Source organism: Bos grunniens, chromosome 6, assembly GCF_055505025.1.
Source record: "Bos grunniens cultivar Pamir isolate PY7600 chromosome 6, Bosgru_T2T1.0, whole genome shotgun sequence".
Taxonomy (NCBI): Eukaryota; Metazoa; Chordata; class Mammalia; order Artiodactyla; family Bovidae; genus Bos; species Bos grunniens.
The window spans coordinates 19,684,325-19,705,403 of record NC_141170.1 but is presented as its reverse complement, the minus strand read 5'-3'; the positions used below and the strand labels follow the sequence as shown (position 1 = coordinate 19,705,403).

Genomic DNA, 21,079 nt, shown 5'->3' with positions numbered 1-21,079 from the left:
TTGTTGCTAGAGAAGTTTCCAGTTAACCAACTTTTGTTCAAAACCCAAACACTATTAATTCTGTGTGGCACACTTCAAAGCTGTTAAGAGAGTAGATCTTATATGTTTTCAGCACAGAAAAGAAGCTGTAATTGTGTGACTTGATGGAAGTGTTAGCGGCAATCTTTGCCGATAGGTAAGTGTATCAACTCAACAGTTTGCACACCTTACACTCACTCAATGTTATATGTCAGTGATATGTGAATAAGGCTGGGGGAAATCCCATAAGTGTTGTTGAAGGAGGAAACAGACAGATTCCATCTTGGGCTGGACTGTGGACTTTGAGCTATATGCCCAGTATCTATGGAAACAACATACCAATTGGAAAACCAGATCCCCCGGATGTAGGAGCCTCAGGACCTGTACCTAGACTCTCCTTTACCTAAAAGAATATGCTAATTATCTCTGTAACAGAACAAAGTCGTAAATCCCATTATGCTTATGGGGTATGACCACAGGCCTATTGATAAATGTCCACTATTTAACTATCTAGGCTTGTGACACATGAATCATGGGTTAACTTTGATCATATCTCTCTTTTACCGTGTCCAGACTAGTTTCAAGGAATTTGGGGAGATGGGTTTGAGCACAAACACTTAGGGTATATAAGGTTTTCACAAAAACTGGTTGGGGTCCTTGGTTAAGAGGAGCCTCTGCCTTGGGCCCACCAGTGTAATAAACTGCATCCACTATCTGCATTGTTCTTCTGAGTGAGTTTGTTTCCCGGAACGCGTGGCTACAACATTATAGCTAATTTGGGTCCATGTATTTTGTGCATCTAATAACTTTCACACACTGTTTTATAGTGTGGACACTAATTTTTCTAAGCTCCATTTTTGTCTGGGAATGTGAAATATTTGGATGATATTTTATTCCTGTTTGACCCTACAGATCGATGTTTCTCTGTAGCTATAAAAATTCCAGAGGTGATAATAACACCTAAGCTTTAAATACAATGTGTCATAAAATGCAGTATCTTTATACCTTGGAGGTCTCCCCCTTTTACTGAATGTTTGGTGGAGACTTTCAATGATTACATTTTTAAACATTGTGGTAAAAAATATGCATAACATAAAACGTACTGACTGTCATGGTCCGGGCGTGGGTTGGAATAGAATTTCGACATGAGACAGAATGAGAGGGAAATAAAGTTTATTAGAGTGGGAGATGCTGTTACAACAGCAGGCCAGCTCAAGGGAGAACCGACGTTGAACAGGGGTCCTTAGTGAACCCTTAGTGAACAGAGTCCACTTTTATAGCCATGGTACAAGGAGTGGGATAGGGGTCTTGTGGGTCATTTGCTGATTGGATGAGGCATGTATACTGGTAGGGGGAAGAGTAAAGCAAATACCTTCTCCCTATGGGGTTGCAGGGGAGACAGGTTATACTGCTCAGGAGGACCTGAAATCCATTAATAGTAACAACATGGGGGAGGGAAGGATGATAAGGGTCTGGTTTTTCCATTCCTGCATTCCAAGATCCTCCTGGGTTTTATCTACTCTTTTGTCCTTGGGTCACCACTGCTACTGCTAAGTCACTTCAGTCGTGTCCGACTCTGTGCAACCCCAGAGACGGCAGCCCACCAGGCTCCCCCGTCCCTGGGATTCTCCAGGCAAGAACACTGGAGTGGGTTGCCATTTCCTTCTCCAATGCATGAAAGTGAAAAGTGAAAGTGAACACTGATCACCTATTTTTAAGTGCACAATTCAGTAAAACTAAATATACTCACATTTTTGTTCCACCAATCTCCAGAATTTTTCATCTTGCAAAACTGAAACTCTACATTCATGAAACAAAAACTCCCTATTTCCTTCCCCATCCCACCCCTGGCAACCACTCTGATGGTAACTTTTATTTTGGGGTCAGTTTCCTGGAAGTTCTGCCTGGGTGGGTGTCCTTATGACATCCCTGGGAAGCCAGAATTGGTAGGTACCCATAGAAATTAGTGTGTCATTTGATTAATCCGGAGGATTAGTGATTAGGTACAATTCTATGCCAAGAGGAAACAAAATTCAGGGGTGGATTCATAGACACTAAAGTCCATGTGGGATCTTAGTTCCCTGACCAGGGATCAAACCCAAGTCCTCTGCATTGGGAGGCAGACTTTCAAGCACTGGGCTACCAGGGAAGTCTCTGTAATTTTTAAGCCACTCATTTTCTACAGTCTTTTATAGCATCCACACTGATATACTCACCACTTAACTAAATTCGGCTGATGTACTTGGAATGTCTACTAAGTATTTACAAGTCCATCATCATATTAACTCCTTAGAAATGCCCCAGAGGAGGATGTTATTATTACCATCTTTATTTTGCAGATGAAAAAATGAAGTTCAGAAAGCCTGGGTGAATTTTCCAGAGTCAAAAAACTAGAAAAGGTAGAGCCAAGATGGACTCAGTTGCTCTGAATAAAGGCCGGGCTCTCTTGATTTCCGAATATGTTAACAGCTAGAAAGTGGACAGTCAATTGGTCGTGCATCTGTGCTCAGTCACTCAGTTGTGTCTAACTTTTTTGCAGCCCAATGGACTGTAGCCTGCCAGACTCCTCTGTCCGTGGGACTTTTCAGGCAAGAAAACTGGAGTGGGTTGCCATTACCTCCTCCAGGGGATCTTCTCTGACCCAGGGATTGAACCTGCATCTCCTGAATTGGCAGGCAGATTCTTGATCGTGGAGCCACCCGGGAAGCCCCACTAGATTGGTCATCAACACACATATTTGTTGAGCACTTACTTTGCCAGGCATCCAGGATCCTGTAGTAAATGAGATCCAAGTAAACCAGCCCTCTGTTAGCCAAAGTTGCACTGCAAGAAGACAGAAAATCACAGAAGATCACAAATGCATTGCAAAAGGGGGCTTTGGGAAAGTAAAACACAGGAATCCCACCTGCGCTGGGGCGAGGTAGAGGGTGGAAGAATCATGGTAGGAAGGGAATCACAAACAAGTGTTTTCCTTCTGAAAACAAAGCTTCAGGACCCAGTCCTTAATTGCTATTGCCTATGCAGCCAAACACATTCATGCTTGTTTTGCCTTGTGGGATGATTCAGTTACTGCACAGGTGGGTTCAATTGAATTGTGGGTAGAAAGTTCAACCCCACCCAGACCAGTGAAGTTGGTTTGGGTTCTCACATCCTGTGAAATACACACTCTATGAAAAATTTTGTTTAAATACACTATTTTGGAGCAAAAATTAAAATTAGATCCTGGGTGAGGAAGTAGCACCTGGCCCATCACCTACTCTACTTTAAGCAAGGGAGGAGCCTCTCTTCTTTGTGGGGATGAAAAATGTTGTTTGACTTGATACAAATTTTGAAAACCAGACTGCTGCATTGCTCTTTTCCCCAGAGTTGACACAATCATGGAAAAAGTTGACAGGAAAGTGCTTTCAAGACACAATTGCAAAAATTAACAGTAACATTTGAAAGAACTCACTTCTGCTTAAAAGAAAAAAAAAAGAACATGTTTCTTCAGTTACTTGCATTCTTGTTGTAATTAACATTCACTTTAACACACTGTATGAACTCAACCTTTGTCATTGGATGTTGCAGAGCTCTGAATACACTAGACTCAACAAACTGAGCGAATCATTGCGTTGGTCCCTGGGTTGTAAAGATGCACCAAAGACTTTATTCTTGCTGCTCTTCTATAGATTATAGTCTAAGACTACAGGAATCTTGCTTTCCGGACTTTCTGGACCTATCCCAATTTCAGATTATTCAGTTCCTGGTCAAACCACAGCTCCTTGGAGACAAGGGACTCCCTTGTCTTATCTGTTATTGTATATCTGTTTCCAATAGAGTGTTTGCATATTGCACAAGATCAATGGATTACTTGTGCAGGAAAGGAAATATTTTCCTCTACCCTTCTAGGTTCTTGTGGCTGGTCTGTTAATGAAATTGACATAAGATAATTAACAGGAGAAAAACACAGCTAGTTATGTTTGTATAGGAGCCCCACAAAGACAATGAGATCCAAGGACAAGTTAGGTAATTATGGCCAGGGAATGGGATAGCCCTGGGACTTCAAAAAGAGGTGGTGATTTATGGAATGATAAGAAAAGCAGACTAAAAAGCCTATTGATGAAAGTGAAAGTGGAGAGTGAAAAAGTTGGCTTAAAGCTCAACGTTCAGAAAATGAAGATCATGGCATCTGGTCCCATCACTTCATGGGAAATAGATGGGGAAACAGTGGAAACAGTGTCAGACTTTATTTTTTTGGGCTCCACAATCACTGCAGATGGTGACCGCAGCCATGAAATTAAAAGACACTTACTCCTTGGAAGGAAAGTTATGACCAACCTAGATAGCATATTCAAAAGCAGAGACATTACTTTGCCAACAAAGGTCCATCTAGTCAAGGCTATGGTTTTTCCTGTGGTCATGTATGGATGTGAGAGTTGGACTGTGAAGAAGGCTGAGCGCCAAAGAATTGATGCTTTTGAACTGTGGTGTTGGAGAAGACTCTTGAGAGTCCCTTGAACTGCAAGGAGATCCAACCAGTCCATTCTGAAGGAGATCAGCCCTGGATTTCTTTGGAAGGAATGATGCTAAGGCTGAAACTCCAGTACTTTGGCCACCTCGTGCAAAGAGTTGACTCATTGGAAAAGACTCTGATGCTGGGAGGGATTGGGGGCAGGAGGAGAAGGGGACAACAGAAGATGAGATGGCTGGATGGCATCACTGACTTGATGGATGTGAGTCTGAGTGAACTCCGGGAGCTGGTGATGGACAGGGAGGCCTGGTGTGCTGCGATTCATGGGGTGGCAAAGAGTTGGACATGACTGAGTGACTGAACTGAACTGAAGAAAAGCAGATATTCTTGTTATTAGGTGTCTGTCCCACCATGCAGTTCAGATAAGAATTATCTCTTGGGCTTCCTGGTGGCTTGGTGGTAAAGAATCCACCTGCCAATGCAGGAGACGTGACTTTGATCCCTGGGTCAGGAAGATCTCCTGGAGAAGAAAATGGCAACCCACTCCAGTATTCTTGCTTGGGAAATCCCATGGACAGAGGAAGCTACAGTCCATCTGGTCACAAAAGAGTCGGACATGACTTTACAACTGAACAACAAAAATTCTGAACACAGAAAACAAAGCTGGGGATTTACAGCTGACAATCTGAGGAGGTCAGTAGTAAATGGAGAGGTAGTAAGGGAAGACATTACGGGTAGGGGGATTCTTGCTAAACTGACTTAATAAGATTCTTGCTGAAGACAGACCACAGTGATGCGATAACTGTGGGGGAGGAGGGGGAGGAGGAATTTGATCAGATATAAAGGTCAGGGAGGGATTCCTTGGTAGGCCGGTAGTTAAGATTCTGAGCCTCCACTGCAAGGGGCACCGGTTCAATCCCTGGCCAGAGAACTAAAATCCCACATGCCCCACAGTGCAATCAAAAGTCATATATATATTAAAGGTGAGGAATTCTCTCTAAACGGACTTAGCAAGATTCTTGCTGCACTGGACTCAGCAAGAACAGGACAGGGACAAGGCTGAGACCTGGTGGGGAAGATGTCTCAGAGGAGCCTGACCGAAGTTTGGTTAAGGAGAACTGAGTCTTCATCGGGTTTCCCTGGTGGCTCAGAGGTTAAAGCGTCTGCCTGCAAGGTGAGAGACCTGGGTTTGATCCCTGGGTCAGGAAGATCCCCTGGAGAAGGAAATGGCAACCCATCAGCTACTTGGGCTCTTGAACTAGAATAACTGGACCTGAATTCTCATTCTGTATCGTCTTGAATGATTTGCTCTATCTCTCTGTGCCAGTTATACATTGATGATGGTAATAATACCTACCTCATCAGGATACTGTGAGAAGTGAGTAAATATACAAGGCACCTAGAACTGGCACCAGGTAAGTGGTCAATAAATGTTAGCTGCTGATGCTGGTGTTGCTGCTTCTTACCACTCTGATTAACTCCTTTGACCGTAGAACAAACATTCAGAAAGCAGAGGAAGTGAAGTGTAGTCAAAGGCCTTGTTTGAGTCTCAGCAGGACCATTCACCAAGGTTATCCAAGGGAACTTGCCTGACCTATATTGAGTCTTTTGTTTCCTCATTTTTCATTGAGATCAATGAGTCATGCCCTCTCTCTGAAAGGTTCCTGCAAGAGTCAATGGAGATAACTGCTGTGAAGTTGTAAAGCTCTGTTCACACGGAAGGAATTATAAAATGCACTACTCTTACACTTACTCCGCTTCCGAGCCCAGGCTGTGTTTCACAGGCTTCTCAGAAACCTCTCATCAGCATTCCCCCCCACCCACTTTCTTCAACCTTTGGACTTCTCTGGAATCTACCTTAATACTCACCTTACTAGGCTTTACTCTACTGTCCTACCCACACCTACCTGCTATTCACGTGTCCCCATCAGTCACAACCCAATCTAGACATCACGGTATGCTGAGCCTGTCCTCTTACATTTCTTTAAAATTTTGAGGAACTCTGACTGAAGGAGCATTACCAGTAGCATTGCCAAATAAAATACAGGGCCCCGGGACTTCCCTGGTGATCCAGTAGATAAGAATCTGCCTTTTAATGCATGGGACATGGGTTTGATCCCTGGTCTGGGAACTAGGGGCTTCCCTGATAGCTTAGTTGGTAAAGAATCCACCTGCAATGCAGGAGACCCCGGTTTGATTCCTGAGTCAGGAAGATCTCCTGGAGAAGGGATAGGCTACCCATTCCAGTATTCTTGGGCCCTTGTGGCTTGGCTGGTGAAGAATCTGCCTGCAATGTGGGAGACCTGGGTTCGATCCCTGGGTTGGGAAGATCCCCTGGAGAAGGGAAAGGCTACCCACTCCAGTATTCTGGCCTGGAGAATTCCATGGACTGTATAGTCCATGGGGTTGCAAAGAGTCGGACACGACTGAGCAACTTGCACTTCACTGAGAACTAAGATCCCACATGTGGTGGGGTATCTAAGCCTGTATGCTGCAATAAGAGAAGCCCTTGTTCTGCAACTACTGAACCCATGTGCTCTGGAGCCCCTGGTGTGCCATAACTTGAGAAGCCCGTGTACTGCAATGAAGGGCCCCCTGCAGCAATGAAGACCCAGCACAGCCAAAAAAAATAAAAACATAAAGTGAGAAGAATGAAACAAATACAGGGTCCCTAGTTAAGTCTGAATTTCGGATAAACAATGAATACACTTTTAGTAAAAGTGTGTCCCAAATATTGCATGAGACATACTTACACTAAAAATTATCTTTTGTTTATCTGAAATTCAAATTTAACTAGGTCTCCTGTATTTTTATTTGCTAAATCTAGCAATTCTACACCCCTTCAAAAGGGGAACAGGTTAAAATATATAGGAGGAAACGGGACCGGGAGGCCAAGTGAGAAGGGAGTGAGAGAACTGTGTGAAAACACCCTGAATACTACCTTCCTCATCTCACAAAATCCCAGGCCCTTAGGTCTGTGCTGTGCTTAGTCACTCAGTCATGTCAGACTCTTTGCAATTTCGACTCCATGGACGATAGCCTGCCAGGCTCCTCTGCCCATGAGGATTCTCCAGGCAAGAATACTGGAGTGGGTTGTCATGTCCTCCTCCAGGGAATCCTCCCAACCCAGGGATTGAACCCAGGTCACCCACATTGCAGGCAGATTCTTTACTGCCTGAGCCACCAGGGAAGCCCAAGAATACTGGAGTTGGTAGCCTATCCCTTCTCCAGGAGACCTTTCTGGCCCAGGAATCGAACTGGGGTCTCCTGCATTGCAGGCAGATTCTTTACCAGCTGAGCTACCAGAGATGCCTCCTTTAGGTCAACCTCGGTGCAAATTTTCCTGAACTACTCCAAGGAAAAAGATGATGAGAACATGAACTCTTTCTTTTACCTTGCCCAGAGTGTTCTTTCTAGAACAAAGATTTGATCTCTTCCCTGCTTTAATCATTGATTTTGTAGGGATCTTCAAACTCTGACCCAGGCAAAATCCAGCTGCCTCCTTGTTTTTGTAAATTAGGTTTCTGGAATACAACCACGTTCATTCATTTTCATTTGGACTTTGTCTGCTTTCGTGCTACCATAGCAGAGTTGAGTAGCTACAGCAGAGATTGTCTGGCTTGCAGAGCCTAAAATCTTTACTGTCTGGCATTTTATTAAATTAAAAAAAAATTCTTCCTCCTCATTTTTTCCTGGTAAAATCCTGCCCTAATGTGAGATGTCTCTCTATTTACACCCTATAATCCCTGCTTCTCTGTGCTCCCATAGTATTTACCCATCACCGCACTTTTAAAAAAAGCCTCTCGTATTTACAGGTTTGGTATCTATTTTTCTGGCAGTGGTTTTCTTGGGTTCCAGGAATCATATTTTGTTTTTCTTTGTAGCTTTCTGAGTGCCTAGTACAGGGAAACACATACTAGGTATCTGTTTAATAAATAAGAGAAAGAAGAGTCTGGGTGTTAGACCCAAAAAGAACATATTTTGAGATCCAATCTCTTCCTCTTACTGTCTACTTAGTCAGCATTGATTGAGCAAATTACTAAACCTTTGTGAGCTTCAGTTCTCTCAGCTATAAAATGAGGATAGTAATACTTAGTGAGATATCAATGAGGTAATGCATATAAAGCACGTGGTGTATTATTCACTCTTTCTCTCATCCTGTTTGAATGAAAGGAGAGAGGAGAGGAGAAAGGTGAAGACTGAAGACTGTGATTTGTTTGAGTGCCTGTCTCCAGACCGTCTCTATGCCTATGGTTAATTCTCTCTGAGTGTGGGAACAAGATTAGGTACCAACACAGCTGTGTTGGGCTCTGGGAATAGCCACTGTACCACAAACCAAAGATTCGTCTGGACAGAGCCAGAAATGCACACATAATGTCAAGATACTCAACAAGCCACATGGTCTCCATGGCTGGTTCTAATGACCCTTCCCCAGATTGTGGGTATCTCAATGCCTGAGTCTTCCAAGTCCATGCCACGCGTAAGCAGAGCTCTGCCCTGCCTTGTTCCTGATCTCACTCAGATAGAAAATTTCCCCCATAAAACTAGGAAGTTAGCTCTGAACCAATGGGTCAAAGAGTAAATCACAAGAGAAATTAGGAAATACATTGAGACAAATTAAAACAAAAGCACAGCGTTGCAAAATCTATGGGATGCAGCAAATACAACTAAGAGGGAAATGCCTGTATGTTAAAAATGAAGTGAAAGTGAAAGTCGCTCAGCCGTGTCTGACTCTTTGCAGCCCCATGGACTATACAGTCCATGGAATTCTCCAAGCCAGAATACTGGAGTGGGTAGCCGTTCCCTTCTCCAGGGGGATCTTCCTAACCCAGGGATCGAACCCAGGTCTCCTGCATTGCAGGCAGATTCTTTGCCAGCTGAGCCATAAGGGAAGCCCAAGAATACTGGCGTGGGTAGAAAAATCTCAAATCAAAAACCTAAATTTATACCTCAAGAAACTAGAATAATAAGAAAAAGCAAAACCCAAAATTACCAGAAGGAATGACTAATAAAGCCTAGAGCAAAAATAAATAAAATAGAAAAACAAAAGAAAAAAAATGACAAAAGTAAGAGTTGGGTTTTTTTAGCCCATTAAATTGTCAAACCTTCAGTTAGACTAAGAGAAAAAAGAGAAAACTCAAAAAACAAGAATCAGAAATGAAAAAGGAGACACTATAACTGGTATCACAGATATAAAATGGATTATAAGAGACTACTTGCAACAATTATATGCTAATAAACTGGATAACCTAAGAGATCAACTTCTGGAAACATACAACCCAGCAAGACTAAATCATGAAGAAATAAAAAACCTAAACAGACTGATAATTAGTATGAGAATTGAATTAGCAATCATAAACCTCCCAACAAAGAAAAGCTCAGGACTAAATGGCTGGAGAATGCTACAGAATATTTAAAGAAGAATTAACATTAGTTTTCAAATTCTTCTCCAAAAGAAAGAGAAGGGAGCCCTTCCAAATTCAACTTATGATTTTAGCATTACCCAGATGCCAAAATTGAACAAAGATACTAAAAGAAAAAAAAATTACAGACTGATACCTCTGATAAATGTTGAGGTAAGAATTCTCAGCAACATACCAGCAAACTGAATTAAATAACACATTGAAAGGATTATACACCATGTCTAAGTGAGATTTATCTCTGGAATGCAAGGATAGTTAAACATACAAAAATCAGTCAATCCAATACATTATATTAACAGAATGAAGGAAAAACTCAGAAGATTACCTCAACTGATGCAGGAAAAGTACTTGACGAAATCCAATACCTTTTCGGGAGAAGGAAATGGCAACCCACTCCAGTATTCTTGCCAGGAGAATCCCATGGACGGAGGAGCCTGATAGGCTACAGTCCATGGGGTCGCGAAGAGTCGGACACAACTGAGCGACTTCACTTCCCCTTTTCACTTTCCTGCATTGGAGAAGGAAATGGCGGCTCTGGTACTCTTGCCTGGAGAATCCCAGAGACAGGGGAGCCTGGGGAGCTGCCATCTATGGGGTTGCACAGAATTGAACACGACTGAGGTGACTTAGCAGCAGCAGCAGCAGTAGCAATACCTTTTCATGAACTTAACAAATCAGCCTTAGAAGGAAATTACCTGAACATAATAAAGGCTATATGTGAAAAGTCCATAGCTAATATCACACCCCAATGGTGAAAAACTGAAAGCCTTCCCTCTAAAATCAGAAACAAGGCAAACATCCCCATTCTAACCATTTCTATTTAAAATAATACTGGATGTCTTAGCCAGACAATTAAGCAAGATAGAGAAATAAAAGGCATTCGAATTGGAAAGGAAGAAATAAAATACTTCTATTCACAGACATTATCTTATATGTAGAAAACGCTAAAGACTCCACCAGGGAGGGGATATATGTATACATATATTCACTTCACTGTGACTGTGAAGTGAATCACTTCACTGTGCACTGCAAACTAATACAACATTGTAGAGCAACTATATTCCAATAAAAAAACCAACAGAATTGTGGGGTACAAAGTTAACGCACAAATATCAGTTGCATTTCTATACACCAACAATGAACAATCTGAAAATGAAATTTAAAAAGGAATTCCACTTAAATACTAATAGCATCAATAATATTAAATTACTTGGAAATAAATTTAACTAAGGAGTCAAAATTTAACTAAGGCTCCAAAATCACTGCTGATGGTGACTGCAGACATGAAATTAAAATACGCTTGCTCCTTGGAAGAAAAGCTGTGACAAACCTAGACAGCATACTCAAAAGCAGAGACATTACTTTGCCAACAGAAGTCCATCTAGTCAAAGCTATGGTTTTTCCAGTAGTCATGTATGGCAGTGAGAGCTGGAACATAAAGAAAGCTGAGCTCTAAAGAAATGATGCCTTTGAACTGTGGTGTTGGAGAAGACTCTTGAGAGTCCCCCAGACTGCAAGGAGATCCAACCAGTCCATCCTAAAGGAAATCAGTCCTGAATATTCATTTGAAGGACTGATGCTGAAGCTGAAGCTGAAGCTTTGGCCACCTGATATAAAGAACTGACTCATTGGAAAAGACCCTGATGCTGGGCAAGATTGAAGGCAGGAGGAGCCGGGGATGACAGAGCATGAGATGGTTGGATGGCATCACCAACTCGATGGACATGAGTTTGAGCAAGCTCCGGGAGCTGGTGAAGGACAGGGAAGCCTGGCGTGGTATAGCCCATGGGTTCATAAAGAGTCAGACAGGATTGAGTGATTGAACTGAGCTGAACTGAAGGAGTCAAAAGACATGCACTGTAAATTACAAAATGCTGTGAAACAAACTTAAAAATACATAAGTAAATAAAAAGATATCCCATGTTCTTAGATTGGAAGACTTAACATTGTTAAAACTGAACACTGTCCAAATCAATCCACAGATTTAATGAAATCCTCATCAAAATCCCAATGGTAGAAATAGAAAAGTCCGTCCTAAAATTCATATAGAATCTCAAAGCACCTTGTATTCAAAACCTTCTTGAGAAAGAAAAATAAAGCTGTGGGCCTTATAATTTCTGATTTCAAAATATATTACAAAGATATATTAAACAAAATCATATAGTACTGGCATAAAAATAGACACACAGACCAGTGGAATAGAACAGACAGCCCAGAAATAAACCATCATATATAATATATGGTCAAAATATCTTCAAAACCACAATGGGAAAAGGAGAGTCTCTTCAGTAAATGATGCTGAGAAAACTGGATATCCACAGGCACAAAAATGAAATTGGACCCTGACATTATGCTATATACAAAAAGTAACTCAAAATGCATTAAAGACCTAGATATAAGACTTAAAGCTATAAATATCCTAGAAGAAAACCTGTCATACATTATGATATTGTATTTCAGAATGATTTCCCAGTATGATGCCAAAAGCACAGACAACAAAAGTGAAAATAGACAAATGCAAATACTGCTGCTGCTAAGTCGCTTCAGTCGTGTCCAACTCTGTGTGACCCCATAGACGGCAGCCCACCAGGCTCCCCTGTCCCTGGGATTCTCCAGGCAAGAACACTGGAGTGGGTTGCCATTTCCTTCTCCAATGCATGAAAGTGAAAAGTGAAAGTGAAGTTGCTCAGTCGTATCCGACCCTCATCGACCCCATGGACTGCAGCCTACCAGGCTCCTCCATCCATGGGATTCTCCAGGCAGGAGTACTGGAGTGGGGTGCCATTGCCTTCTCCGAAATGCAAATACATCAAGTGTTAAAATGTCTGTTCAGTTCTGTTCAGCAGAGTAAAAAAGCAACATACAAGGTTGGGAGAAAATATTTGCAAATCATATATCTGATAAGGGGTTAATATTTAGAATATTAAGAACTCAACAACAACAACAACCCCCCCAAACCCAATTCAAAAATGGGCAAAGGACTTGAACAAACATTTCTCCAAAGAAGATGCACAGACAGCCAACAAGTGTATGAAAAGATACTCAAGATTACTAACCATCATGGAAATGCAAATATAAACCACGATGAGATATCACCTCACATCTATTAGGATGGCCACTACCAAAAGAAAAAAAAAAAAAGAAAGGAAATAACAAGTGCTGGCAGGATGTAGAGAGATTGGATCCTTGCATATTATTGATGGGAATCTAAAATGGTCCAGCCACTATAGAAACCAGTAGGGAAGTTCCTCAAAAACCTAAAAATAGAATTACTATGTAACTCAGCAATTCTACTTCTGTGTATATATATCAACAAAACTGAAAATGGGAACTCAAAGAGATATTTACACATCCATGTTCATTGTGGAGTATTTACAATAGCCAAGAAGAAAAAGGAGAAGCAGTCCCAATGTCCTCTGAGGGGTGAAGGCATAAAGAAAATATGTCATATATGTAAAACGAAATATTACTCAGCCTTTTAAAAAGTAAGTTCTGTCATATGATACAATGTGGATGAACCTTAAAGATATTATCCTAAGTGAAATAGACCAGCCACAAAAAGGCAAATCCTGTGTCATTCTACTTTTTGTTGTTGTTCAGTCGCTAAGTCATGTTTGACTCTTTGTGACCCCATGGACTGCACACGCCACGCTTCCCTGTCCTTCGCTATCTCCCAGAGTTTGGTCAAACTCATGTCCATTGAGTCGATGAGGTGTCTAATGTGGTCAAACCCACAGAGACAGAAAGTGGAATGGAGGTTGCCAGGGGCTTGGGAAATGATTGTTTAATGGGTACAGAATTTCCGTTTAGGAAGATGGACAGTCCTGAGAGATGGATGGCGAGGATGGCTACACATCATTGTGGATATACTTAACGCCACTGAGCCGTGCACTTAAGAACGGTCACAGTGATGAGTGTTATGTGTATTTAACCAATGCACACACACAGAAATATGTATTTGAAAAATTAGATATCCCTAAATGTCATCCTGAGACATCCTGGTTCAGTAAATCCAGGGCCCAGGAATACACATTTTGAACATGCAACTGTGGTGATCTGACACGTGTTAACAAGCATGGCACCCCACTCCAGTACTCTTGCCTGGAAAATCCCATGGACAGAGGAGCCTGGTAGGCTGCAGTCCATGGGGTCGCTAAGAGTCGGACATGACTGAGCAACTTCACTTTCACTTTTCACTTTCCTGCATTGGAGAAGGAAATGGCAACCCACTCCACTGTTCTTGCCTGGAGAATCCCAGGGACGGGGGAGCCTGGTGGGCACGACTGAAGTGACTTAGCAGCAGCAGCAGCAGTAACAAGCTGCTGGGCTTCCCAGGTGGCGCTAGCGGTAAAGAACCCGCTTGCCACTGCAGGAAGATCCCCTGGAGGAGGACATGGCAACCCACTCCTGTATTCTTGCCTGGAGACTCCTTTAGGCAGAGGAGCCTGGAGGGCTGCAGTCCATGAGGTCTTATAGAGTCGGCACGACTGAAGCAACTTGGCACAGACACACACAGACAGCTGAGGTACAGGAAAATCAACACTTATTCCTGTTCTGGGAAGCCTCTCAGGTGAGCTGCCGGTGGAGCCCTGCATGGCTGAGACGCTTCCTGCTGCTGGACTGTTCCTTTTCCCTTTGCTGAGAAACTGGTTGACTACCACCAGTGTGTGAGGTGCTGTGCTAGGGTTTGGGTGTAGAATATGAAATCCAGTTTCAGACTCAGGGAAGTACAAAGAAATAGAGACCCTTGGTAACTTGCAGCACTGTGACTCTTCCCATCCTCTTCTGAGCAGTAGGGCAACGATGCTCAGCTCACGGAGTTGCTCTGGAGACAGAAATGAAATACAAGGTGTGTGAGTGTTTTTCATTTTTGTAACCATTAATTCACTGTTTACTTTTAGGGCGAGTGTTTGCGTCTTGGCTCCATAAAGCTCCAGAGCAGAAGTTCTTAATCCTAGGCATTACCATCACCCGGGAAGTTTTTTTTACATGTTTTTCTTTTTATTATTTTTTTATTGGCGTATAATTGCTTTACGATGTTGCTTTAGTTCCTGCTGAACAACAAAGTGAATCAGCTATATGTATGCACATGTCCCCTCCTTCTTGAGCCTCCCTCCCACCACCACCCCCCACTTCCCTATCCCACCCCTCCAAGTCATCAGAGAGCAGCAAGCTGAGCTCCATGTGCTATACGCCCGGTGCCCACTAGCTAGCTGTTTTACACATGGTACTCTCTCAGTTCGTCCCACACTCCCCTTCCCACACTGCATCACGTATCCATTCTCTACATCTGCATCGCTATTTCCTGGGGAATTTTTTTTTAAACATCCCTACTGACTTTCCCTCCACCGGGGTTCTCATTCAGTTGGTCTGGGGAGTGGCCCGAACATGGGCACTTGTTTTAAAAGTTCTCAGGTCTTTCAGCCAACAGCCAACTGGAGAGCTATGAAACACAGAGAAGGGGCTGCTGAGTTCAAACCAGTAGGACGGGAGAGGCTCACAGAGCTGGTCATGTTTGTGCAGGACCTTCGGAGGCTGTGTGAGATTGGGGGATCATCTTTGGAGTAGTTATGTACACATGAAATAAAATTCAAAAGTTTAAAAGGATCTCTCTTGATAGGCTTATCTTCCTTTTTCTCCTGGGCCCCTCCCCTGTCCTCCTCTCTGGGGCAAATACTCTTAGCAGCTCTTGTTTATACCACCAGAGATAGTCCACACAGTTGTCGATAAGGAACTTGTCGGTTTGGTAAGTGGGAAGGAGAAGAGAGGTGCAGGTGTCACCTTCTTTTTTTTGGGGGGGGGTCTAGCCACACGGCATACAAGATCTAAGTTCCCCTACCAGGGACTGAACCCACACTCCTTGCACTGGAAGCATGGTGTCTTAACCACTGGACTCCAGGGAAGTCCAGATGTCATTTTCTGTTGCACAGGTTTCCACCCGGCACAGAATGGCATCTATGTGTAGCTTGACTGAGGAAGATCATCTAACAAAATAACAGAAAGGTGATTTTTCAGAATGGTTTTCTTTCTTTCTTTCTTTCTTTTTTTTTTTTTGAGGAGTGGAGATTGTTCTTTCTTCCTGTCACAGTACATTCTGAGAAGCTTGGTTTTTTAAATCACACTTTTTATTTTGAGATAACTGTTGATTCACATCAGTTGTAGGAAATAATACAGAGAGATCCCATGTACCCTTTGCCTAAATGGTTTAATATTAATTCCAGTACTAATCAAGGTACTTCAAATCCAATTCTCTCATGGTTTTGAAAAAACTGTACCCAGGAAATGAGAGCAAGCTTGCAGGGGAAGGCTGGTGAGAAGAGAGGAACAAAGTATTTTCAGTTTGCCTTCTTGGTTTCTGGGAAATTGAAACTTAACATCTAAATGTGCTTTCTTCTCCGTGGTGACTCACACCACTTCTTGATCAGAGTGAATGCTGGTGAATCAGGGCCACCCCAGGTGAGAACACCAGGTGGAACAGAGACTCCTTTAGTGCAGTCCAGCAATTTCTAGACCAGGTTCTCTAGGTTGGAACTTGCAAGAGCACAGGGACTGCTTCTTTCAAAACTCACCTTCCTGATTTTCAGACTCCCAAGAGTGAACACACGGAGAACCATTCCTGACTTTCTCTTGGGTTTCCAATATCTTCTGTTAAGACTTTTACAAACAGATGACATGATAACAGTGTAGCTGCAATCCCTTCCTGGCCTCTTCTTCTCTGAACTGCGACGGCAGGGAGGAACAGCTAGTTGGCAAAATCGTGGGTGCTGAGTTGTATCGGTTGTGTCCGACTCTTTGAGACCCTATGGACCATAGCCCGCCAAGCTCTTCTGTCCATGGGATTCTCCAGGCAAGGATACTGGAGTGGGTTGGAAAGACTGATCTTCCCTCAATTCTCCTCCCACTATTTACCCATGTCCTGCATAGCAGGAGTTCTACTGATTGAAAATGCAAATTGTCAGGCTTGAGATTCTTTCAGCAAGAAGCTTCTGAGTTATACATCCTCACCCAAAGGAAGAGTTAGGCCCAGCATTTGGTTCTTACACTGATGTCATTTGTATTCACACTTCTGGCTGTAATAATACTTCATTTTATTAATACATGGCTTTCTTGGTGCCGGAGCAGGTACAGACATTGGTCTTCATCACATATGTTTCTTAAGATATTTAAAGAATATAACAGGGGGAAAGAGTGGATCACAATCATTAATAAACATGACCTGGGGCTTTGTAATTATGTGAAATAGAAGACTATGCATATGTGTGAGATTTAGACACATTGTTTTCTATACTGATAATAGCTATCATTTATTGGATCTTAATATATTGGAGAAGACTCTTGACAGTCCCTTGGACTACAAGGAGATCCAATTAGTCCATTCGAAACGAGATCAGTCCTGGGTGTTCATTGGAAGGACTGATATTGAAGCTGAAACTCCAATACTTTGGCCACCTGATGGCAAAGAACTGACTCATTTGAAAAGACCCTGATGCTGGGAAAGATTGAAGGCAGGAGGAGAAGGGGATGACAGAGGATGAGATGGTTGGATGGCATCACTAATTCAATGGACATGAGTTTGGGTGGACTCCAGGAGCTGGTGATGGACAGGGAGGCCTGGCATGCTGTGGTTCATGGGGTTGCAAAGAGCCAGACATGACTGAGCGACTGAACTAAACTGAACTGAATATGCCCAAGCAGAATGTTAATGTTTTATATGCAGGATCTCATTTAATCCCTACAACATGTCTGTGATACATACTATTATTGTGTGTGTGCTAAGTCACTTCAGTCACGTCCAACTCTTTATGACCCAATGGGTGGTACCCCACCAGACTCCTCTGTCCATGGGATTCTTCAGGCAAAAATACTGGAGTGGGTTGCCATGCCCTCCTCCAAGGGATTTTCCCAACCCAGGAATTGAACCTACATCTCTTACATCTCCTGTGTTGGTGGGAAGATTCTTTACCACTACCACCACCTGAGAAGCCTACACTATTATTATCTTTATCTTACTGTTAAATCAACCAATGCTTGCAAGGGGAAATAATTGCTGAAGGTCTGCCTGGCTGGTAGGTGAGGCAGGGATTGAACTCTGATCTGTCTGGCATTAGAGTAGGATCTCTTAGCCTATATACATGTTACATACAGCTGGAGAAGGCTTTGGACCCTTTCTTAGAGTAATGATTTTAATGCCAAAAATAAAACACACTGAATTACAAAGAAAAGCAATTGTGTTGAAATATAGTTATCAATTATGGTAGGTTCAAGGGCTTCCCTGTGGGCTCAAATGGTAAAGAATCTACCTGCAGTGCAGGAGACCCAGGGTTTGATCCCTGGGTCGGGAAGATCCCCTGGAGAAGAAAATGGCAACCCACTCCAATATTCTTGCCTAGACAATTCCATGGACAGAGGTGCCTGGTGGGCTACAGTCCACAGAGTCATCAAGAGTTGGACACGACTGAGCAACTCACACTTTCACTTTCATAGTTATCAATTATGGTAGGTAGCCGTTAGGGCAATCCTCAATGATCCTGCCCTTGGTATTTCATGTCCCCTCCCCTTACGTTTAGGGTGGACCTAGTGACACCCTTATGGCAGAAAGTGAAGAGGAACTAAAAAGCCTCTTGATGAAAGTGAAAGAGGAGAGTGAAAAAGTTGGCTTAAAGTTCAACATTCAGAAAATTAAGATCATGGCATCTGGTCCCATCACTTCATGGGAAATAGATGTGGAAACAGTGGAAACAGTGTCAGACTTTATTTTTTGGGGCTCCAAAATCACTGCAGATGTGATTGCAGCCATGAAATTAAAAGACACTTACTCCTTGGAAGGAAAGTTATGACCAACCTAGATAGCATATTCAAAAGCAGAGACATTACTTTGCCAACCAAGGTTCGTCTAGTCAAGGCTATGGTTTTTCTGGTTGTCATGTATGGATGTGAGAGTTGGACTGTGAAGAAAGCTGAGTGCTAAAGAATTGATGCTTTTGAACTGTGGTGTTGGAGAAGACTCTTGAGAGTCCATTGGACTGCAAGGAGATCCAACCTGTCTATCCTAAAGGACACCAGTCCTGGGTGTTCATTGTAAGGACTGATGCTGAGGCTGAAACGCCAATACTTTGGCCACCTCATGCGAAGAGTTGACTCATTGGAAAAGACCCTGATGCTGGGAGGGATTGGGGGCAGGAGGAGAGGGGGACGACAGAGGATGAGATGGCTGGATGGCATCACTGACTTGATGGACGTGAGTTTGGGTAAACTCCGGGAGTTGGTGATGGACAGGGAGGTCTGGCGTGCTGCGATTCATGGGGTCGAAAAGAGTCGGACACTACTGAGCGACTGAACTGATCTGAACTGAGTGACTTACTTCTAGTGAATAGAATATGGCAGAAATTATGGGATGTCATTTCTGAGATTACATTGTAAAAAGACTGTGGCTTTTGGGGGGCTTCCTCTCCCTTCCTCTTGGCTGACTTACACTGCAGGGAGCCAGCTGCCCTGTTCTGTGGTGACTCTGTGAAGAGGCCCATGTGGCAAGGACCTAAGGCCTGCCCACAGCCACGTGAGAGCTCTGAAGCAGATCCTTCCCCATCCAGCCTCGACAGTACTGAAGCCCAGGCTGACAAACCCAGAACCTCCTGGCTGAACCAACCCAGAACTCCTGACCACAGACACTCTGAAATAATAAATGTCTATTATTTTCAATCACTAGTTGTGGGTTATGAGCAATAAATAACACATCAACATGTTAAATTTGGGGGACATGTGTGGTACTCAGTAATGAGAAAGTATGTTTAGAATTTAAGCAAATTGGACATCCCTGGTGGTGCAGTGGATAAGAATCTTCCTGCCAATGCAGAAGACACGGGTTTGGTCCCCAGTCTGGGAACATGCCACATGCTGGAGAGCAACTAAGCTCACACGCGCCACAGCTACGGAGTCTGCGCTCTAGAGGCTGCGTGCTGCAACTGCTGAGCCCATGTGCCACAGCTACTGAAGCTGTATGCCTAGAGTCTGTGCTCAGTAACAAGAGAAAGCATTGCAATGAGAAGTCCTTGGCACCGCAGCAAGGAGTAGCACCCACTCGCTGCAACTGGAGGAAACCCACGCACAGTAACGAAGACCCAGGACCAACAAAAATAAATAAATACATATAGTTTTTCCAGTAGTCATGTACGGATGTGAGAATTGGACCATCTTGAAGGCTGAGCACTGAAGAGCTGATACTTCCAAATTGTGTTGCTGGAGAAGACTCTTGAGAATCCCTTGGACAGCAAGAAAATCAAACCAGTCAATCCTAAAGGAAACCAATGCTGAATGTTCATTGGAAAGACTGATGTTGAAGCTGAAGCTCCAATACTTGGGCCACCTGATGTGAAGAACCGACTCATTGGAAAAGACCCTGATGCTGGGAAAGATTGAAGGCAAAAGGAGAAGGGGTTGGCAGAGGATGAGATGGTTAGACAGCATCTCTGACTCAATGGACATGAGTTTGGGCAAACTCCAGGAGACAGTGAAGGACAGGGGAACCTGGCTTGCTACAGTTCATGGGGTCCCAAAGAGTCAGACAAGACTGAGCCACTGAATGAATAGCAACAAATAAAGAAAAATTTAAGCAAATTAAAGTTAAATTGTATATTTTAAGACACATCAGTGTGAAGGGTGTGGTTTCTTAGCTCGAATCAGTCAGTTTAGTTCAATTGCTCAGTCATATCTGACTCTTTGTGACCCCATGGACTGCAGCACGCCAGGCTTCCCTGTACATCACCAACTCCCAGAGCTTGCTCAAACTCATGTTCATTGAGTCGGTGATGCCATCCAACTCTCATCTTCTTGTCCCTTTCTCCTCCTGCCTTCAATCTTTCCCAGCATCAGGGTCTTTTCCAGTGAGTCGATTCTTCACATCAGGTGGTCAAAGTATTGGAGTTTTAGCTTCAGCATCAGTCCTTACAATGAATATTTAGGATTGATTTCCTTTAGGATTGATTGGTTTGATCTCCTTGCAGTCCAAGGGACTCTCAAGAGTCTTTTCCAACACCACAGTTCAAAAGCATCCATTCTTCGGCGCTCAGCTTTCTTCACAGTCCAACTCTCACATCCATACACGACTACTGGAAAAACCATAGCTTTGACTAGACAGACCTTTGTTAGCAAAGTAATGTCTCTGCTTTTTAATATGCTGTCTAGGTTGGTC

The 21,079-nt window shown here is 43.1% G+C and overlaps 1 protein-coding gene and 1 long non-coding RNA gene across 2 annotated transcripts in view; one reads left to right on the top strand and one right to left on the bottom strand.

The window, feature by feature from the left end:
• The window catches only part of LOC147370366 (placenta-specific gene 8 protein-like), a 77,819-nt gene that overhangs the window by 39,431 nt on the left and 17,309 nt on the right, over positions 1-21,079 (bottom strand). Inside the window, exons 2-4 of the mRNA XM_086405008.1 lie at positions 14,637-14,716; positions 10,217-10,399; positions 2,771-2,841 (exon numbers count right to left, since the gene is read on the bottom strand). Coding sequence (XP_086261134.1) covers positions 2,771-2,841; positions 10,217-10,344 — 199 coding nt within the window. The 5' untranslated portion in view covers positions 10,345-10,399; positions 14,637-14,716. The remainder of the gene's footprint in view (positions 1-2,770; positions 2,842-10,216; positions 10,400-14,636; positions 14,717-21,079) is intronic.
• LOC147370367 (uncharacterized) overlaps positions 1-21,079 on the top strand; it is a 48,060-nt gene that overhangs the window by 25,323 nt on the left and 1,658 nt on the right. The gene's annotated exons all lie outside the window — the stretch shown is intronic.